Source organism: Lutjanus erythropterus, chromosome 22, assembly GCF_056507025.1.
Source record: "Lutjanus erythropterus isolate fLutEry1 chromosome 22, fLutEry1.hap2, whole genome shotgun sequence".
NCBI lineage: Eukaryota > Metazoa > Chordata > Actinopteri > Lutjaniformes > Lutjanidae > Lutjanus > Lutjanus erythropterus.
In genome coordinates, this window is record NC_139338.1 from 10,746,649 (window position 1) to 10,753,635 (window position 6,987).

Sequence of the window (6,987 nt, forward strand, 5' to 3'; positions counted from 1 at the left end):
AAGCCTGTATTGTGTATTACGAGCTGGTTTTGTTGAACATTTTCGTGTGTGTATGTGTGTTTTTTGTCAGTGACCGCACCGTGAAGATTTGGGAAGCCAAGGGATCGCTGGAGGAAGGAATCCACTGACACCTGCTCCCTCATAATCACTAAACAGACCTGAAATCAAGGATCATTTACCCAATCAAAATGAATCATTTGGGGAGGCAACCACATCACCCATGACTTGTGTTGGATGGGAGCCCAAAGTGGCCTGAAAATCTTTAAACAACACTGATCCGTCACTGATGCTCCACAGGGATCAGTTTCAGGGAAGTCTAATTAGAGGCGACTGCTCTCAGTCTTTCAAGCTGAGAGTACTTACTGATATTTTAGGTCAAGACGGCTCACAGCGGAGCCTCTTGTCTCCAGTAGAGAGGATTCCAAGGATGACTGGACAGCTGCGATGGACAGCATCCATCATTCTAACTGCTGTGACAGAAAAAAATAAAATTAAAGTAAAAAATATGGACATCTGTGTCAGCTGATCCAGGAGCTGTGCTTTCTACATTCCTTTCCTCAGTTCAGCACTATGACAACATGGATACCTTCTATGCATATAGTGAATTTTTGCAGGAGCAAAACAGGTTTTGGTTGCATGCTTTGCTTCCTCGCACCAAATTGATGTCCATCAAAACTCAAGATTGCTGAAAGAGTCTGTGTCCCAAGACGAGACATGGAGGTCACCAGCAGTAACTGTGAGTCTATACTGTGTGTTCACATGATGTGTTGTGTCTTTGCTCTTCAGGTCATTTTGGGTATGTGTGTGCGTTCTCTGTAACCAAGGACCAAATAACTACTGAAACTACGATGGTCTTATTCTTCAGCTGTTACTGCCAAACCCTCTAGTGGAACGTGAGAGGCCTCTGTATAAAATATACTGCGCTCCTTTGACAGAGTCGTTTTTCCCCCTTTCCACTTCTAATTCTGTATTTCCTCAAGTGTTGTAGTCAGTGTGAAGTCAGTGTCCATTAAACTAACTGCTGACTGTTATCATAATAAGTACAGTATATTCCTACAAACTGAATTTTGGGAGCTACTTAGTAAAACAGTGACGACAAACAATAAGTTTCCTTTAGTTTTCTTGTCCATTTGCACAACGTTAGCTAAGTATTATGATTTCATGTAGCTGCTGCCTTACTAGTGATAGTATAAAAACTCACTTGCTGAGATTTTAAATGCAGGAATCGGGTAGGAAACCCACTAGCTAGCAGGCTAGCTAGCTATTATAGTGCTATCACACAGCTATCCACCTAGTAAATTCAGCCTTTGGTAAACACTGTTAATTGCATTAAATGTATGATTTAAAGGTAACTTAACAACATCAAATTATGTAAATTAATTTTAAATGGAGGCAACAGACAGGAAGTAGCTAACACGCTAGCTAATTAATGTCATTGCACACCACACCATCCACCACCACAATTCTTAGCCTGTGGAAAGCACTGTCTATAATTTAATCTGATTTGAAGGTATTTTAACTACATCAATTAATTTAAATTCCTCTCGTTTTAGATGCTCAGACAACAGTTACTAGCTAAGCTAGTTAGATAGCTTTTAGCAGGACTAACTAGTTTAACTGGTGTTACCTTTTTCTCTATTAGGACTTAACAAACTCAATTGCTAAGATTTTAAATACAAGAAACAGGAAGCACACTAGCTAGCTATTTTTGTGTCATCCCACACCACGCCACACTGAATGATTTAATACCATCAAAAATATGATTAAAGGTAACATAACCACATTCAAATTATGTTAATTCCTGAGACAGCAAGTTACTGTTACTCTGCTAAACTAGGCTAGTTAGCTTTTAGCAGGACTAGCTAAACTTTTCCCCCTATTCTGATCCTATTGTGCGACTGCCATATTTATAATGTATAACAAACCCAGTTGCTAAGATGTGAAATGTGGGAAAGTGACAGGAAAATGTGGGTAAATTAGCTTTCACCAGCTAGCCTTAACTAGCTAGCGTGTATTAACTACAGTACGTTTGTTTGTTTGTTTTTTGTTTTTTTTTACCACAGATTTCAACTTCGATGTGTTGTTTGTTTTTTTAGTAAGCTCTGTGGTATAATTATTTCGTAGATGGTAAAACAGATGTCAAAAAGTCAGACTGGGGTCTTTGTTTTGTAGTTGGCTGAGCTTTTCAAGAAAAACAGTTATCCCTACCCTGACTTTTTAACACCAGGCAGAGTAGCTGTTGCATCCAGATTAAAATATAGAGGCATCTCAGTGTTTCCCAAAAAGCTCCAGTATTTCAGTCAGTGACGTGTTCTCAGCAGTCTCAAATAGCAGCTGGGTGTCTGGTGTCTGTATTCTCTGGTTGATACTCAGACTGTTTTTAAGCGTTTGTAGCCTTAAGTGGTGTTTTAGTTTCCTCTGATGGATGGTTTTACTTTCCTTTATGCTCCCTTCTGGCTTCTCTGACCTGCAGGTCTCCAGCAAACAGTCTCTCATTTTCAGGTTTTTCCCTTCTTCCAATGAAAAGGTTACCCACTTACTTTCTCCGGCTGTGCAACGTGTCTAAAACTGAAGTACGACTCTGGCAGCGAGTCATTTTAGGAAACCTTTGCTTAAGTCGTATAGCTGTATAGATGTAAATCATTCATGTTGATGGTGTCAAGCACCTTCTAATTCCTAAGTCATGGGATGTGGCGCTTTGTGAGAAAGATGTGCACGCGTGTGTTTTTTCAATCCAAATGTTGCGATACGTTCTCATTCTGTTCTCCATGTACAGTACTGTTCACCTCTGCTGTCTCGGTGTCTGTAAACTGCACGCATGCTGCATTTAACCATATCAAACATTCAATCTTTTCAACATAAGTCAAAAATACTATTTATTTATTTGTGCATTGATTTTTGTGACTTTGCTGTTGTGTCTTCCTTAGCAATCAGAGATTTTGAACCCATTTCCATCTAATGCCTCTGATATCTTGGCATCATAGACGATGGACTGCACAGAATATGGACTTCTCCATAATAAGAGGTGTATTATTATCAGTGCCTGTAATAAATCCTAAACTGTGGGTAGTGACTGTAGAATCACTGCCTGATAAATGTGGACTATACCTGAGGTAACTATTTTATCATGAGCTACAGTATCCCTTCAATTCTTTGGGAAAACTTGCATCTCTGGTTTGAATATGGGAGGTAGATATAAAGTCAATGGGACTAAAATAATTGCACTGAAAAAAATCATTTTTTTAGCAACATTAAATCAGTTTCCCCCCATTGTCTCACAGCATAGGTTGATACACAGGACTGAAAGAGTTAAGCAACAGAAATCAGTTTTCGGTCCCATTGACTTGCACTTGAATTTCTGAATCAATAATCCCAAAAAAGAAACAATGTGAGTTGTAAGTATTCCTAATTGATAATTAATGAGATAGGCTGCTTAAAATTCTAATTATCCTTCTAATTGTAGTTGTATCTTATTTTGAAAATTTGACTGTAAATCTGCTCTTGTGTAAATATGACTGGTGTTTTCTTCCTGCTGATTCTTTTGTGTACAATTTCAAGTGATTGAAATATCAAATGTAGTGTGAAAATAAATTTTAAAATAAATATGGTTTTACAAGTGTTATGTCTTTGTTTCTAATCATGTACACTATAAAAAAAAATAAGTGTAAAATTTGTGAAAACAAAATTTCAGGGCAACTTAATTCAAGAGATTTTTTTGAGTTTTGAGCCCAACTCAAATGCGGAAATTGTGACAAAGTTTTTCCAATTAATAATGTTTAGTCGAGATAATTTCCTTTTCTTCTTTAGATAAACATGAATGTTTGAGTTTCAGAAACCCAACACAAATGTATTTTAAAAATTGTTGAGTAAAGTCATTGAAGTAAAAGTGAGTAATGGTCAGTAATTTAATATTTTCAGTTGCAACCAGGTTCACAGCTTACTGTGAACCTGAATTTTTTGGGGGTGTTTTCTAAAACTGAAAGATTCAAGTTTGTCTAAAGAAGAAAAGTAAATCACCTCAACAAAAGATCATAGGTCGGCAAAGGTTTAGTTTATTTCAAAATTTAAGTTTGATTCAAAACTCAAAAATGGTAGTGAAAGCAGTTGCCTTAAACTGACTCTTCTCAACTTTTTTCTTTTCTTTTTTTTTTTTTTTGACAGTGTATTAATACAATATGACCACATGGTGGTGGTACTGTATAATGACAGCTAAGTAATTATATTGGCTTTGAGATTTTGTCAAATTTTGATTTATGAGCTATGGGTTTCCCTGCATGAAAAAAGACACAGTCCAATCATAATGAGATGGTTAATTTTATTGTAATATTGTTATTTTGTGACCAGTTTAGGGCTTGGTGGTTACCTCCAAGTGTCCCTCAGACACTTGTTTTATAAAGAGTTGAATAACTGTTACTGCAGAACAACTACAACATGGTCTCGCTAATATATTACCTCACAACAAATTACATAATCTGTGCTTTCTGCCCTCTCTAAATCATCATTTATCTGCAGCTGGTTTCATTCCACCTTTAATTATAACTTGGGGCAGTCACATTGAATCCTATGATTTACTCAAGCACCGTAGATGCAGACAGAGACGGAGAGAGGTGGAAAAGGGTAAGAAACTCCCCCTGAAGACACAAATTAATGTGAGCAGTGATGGAAGGATCAATATTTAATGTTCGGCTGTACTGAGAGGAGCAGAGTGTTAATTGGCCTCGCAGGGGCAGAGCATTGACTCGTGGCTGCCTCACACTGCCTTTTGTGCGCTGTGCTAAACTCCTATTGTACTTTCTGCTGCTCTAATGAGTGCTTTCAGATGACATAACACACCCCCACAGTGCATCGTTCAACCTGATAAAGTCAATTTATTCCTTTCCTTTGCTGTCTAACAGAACTGATTATTTCTCATTTTGAGATGTGTGATTGACTTGCATTTATTTCAAAACGCTGTCAGCTTTGAAAATCAGTTTTCCACCTTTTCTTTACTGTATACAGATATACAGTATGGTTTGAGCACCATCCAGTGCATATAATAGAGGATAACAGTTACATGTAAATGTAGCTAACTAGCTAACTTTGTTGGTGTATTGTAAGATTTTATAATAAGGTTCTCAAAAATATAGATATGCAAATACTTTTTCAATACCACGTTTAAAAAATACAATAATCCTTAATTACTGGCCGTTGTTCTGGAATCCTAATTGGCTGAAAAATGTTCCATTAACATTAAATCGAAAGCCTCTTGTTCATCAGCCTTTCATATCGAAAACAAAAGTCCATTGCTCCGAATATATACACTCTCCCTGCAGATGTTAGTTTAGTGACTGTTGGCCCTGTCCTTGGTGTTGTGGGGGTCTCTGCCCTTATTTTTCTGGCCTTAGACCAGGTGACATTTCAAGCAATTTTACTGTCACAGACAAATTTCCAATGTCAGAATAAAATCAAAATAGTTTTTCCTCAGTTTTTGGGTTATGGTTATGTGTGTTATGTGTTTTCGGACTTTTTTTTTGGGTTAACATCCTGTTGGACAAATGGGCTTTCGGCTCATTGGGACATTTTTCTGACCAGTGGGGTTTCAGAAGAGTAGGCATACCTTCCTTTAATAAACAAACGTGACAGTCGTATCTATCTTATCAAAATCTCAGCCAGGACCTGAATAACAGTAGCAAAATACTGAAGTATTACTTTAACTATTGAATTACTTTAACTATTTCTGATATCCCCCTCAAATTATTTCTGTTAATAAAACTGAAATGAAAAACATAAGGTCATTTGTAAGAAAGTACAGTTCACATTTGTCAATAATGTGTCCTTGTGTAAGTCTATGAGCCTGTTTTCTATTAAACTGTCAACACCCGCAGTCATTTATTTTCTTATTTTTACTATATAGGGTAGTGACACGACAGGTTACTGAGCCACAGAAATTTTATTAGAGAAACAACTTCTTGGAAAACACCTGCATGTCCTCCTAAAATAGCTTTCATACTTGTCCACTGAGTCTCTGTCCTTCTAGCTCCTCAGGATGTTTACTGCTAGTGGGAATTTAATGATACTCATATTCCCGGCACACTCGTGTACAAGCCAGACGATCAAGTTTCACCACAAATCAATAATGACTTGTCATGCTAAAAGCATGGGCTGAGAGTTTCACTATCATTTCAATTGTAGCATAATCTATGATGAGTTCGGATAATGTATCCTCCTCTAATCCGTTCAGTGAACACATTGATTGGTGATGTGTGTGGGCCCCACTGGACGCTCCTGTTTCACAGTTAAATCTGTCTGAATAATGTGATTTGTACAGCTGCAGGTGCTGTGTATTTACTGGGGGATTAAAATCAATACGGGTTAATTTCAATGTGAAATGGAAGGACATGAGATTTAGTATGTGTCTGCGCCATGTTCCCTTCAGTATTTGTGTTGATAAAAATTACATAAAAATAATGAAGGAAATGCATTTGTCATATATAATGATGTCCTCAGTGCTGTGGATGATCTTTTTGGTATCATATTTTGCCCATTAGTTGGTGCATTAGAGAATTTTTGGTCGCACTTTACTTCACGGGACACTAATAAGACATAAGAAACTGTACTTTGTATCAAATTAGACAAAAACTAGAAATATTATGTTCTGTATTAGACAGTATTAGACCCTTTATTAGACACTTAGTAGACTTTATTAGAGGGTAATAAACACATCACAACAAAATTTCACTGTAAACTAAAGTGTATTATTTCCCACTGTTAGACCCTTACTAGAGTGACTAGATTGTTATTAGGCACACATTACAACATAGATGTAATGTCAACTAAAGTCATTATTTCCCCTTATGAGACTTTATAAGAGGGTAATAAAGGACATATTACAACAGAACTGTACTGTAACCTAAAGTGTATTATTTCACACCATTAGACCTTCATTAGGCTTTACTAGAGGATATTTAGGGACACATTACAACAAATCTGTACTGTAAACTGCTGTAA

At 36.8% G+C, this 6,987-nt stretch overlaps 1 protein-coding gene across 1 annotated transcript in view; it reads left to right on the top strand.

The window, feature by feature from the left end:
- The window catches only part of LOC146306668 (kinesin-like protein KIF21A), a 42,446-nt gene extending 41,362 nt beyond the window's left edge, over positions 1-1,084 (top strand). The window contains exon 36 of the mRNA XM_084710636.1: positions 71-1,084. Coding sequence (XP_084566762.1) covers positions 71-128 — 58 coding nt within the window. The 3' untranslated portion in view covers positions 129-1,084. The remainder of the gene's footprint in view (positions 1-70) is intronic.
- Positions 1,085-6,987: the final 5,903 nt, after the last annotated feature.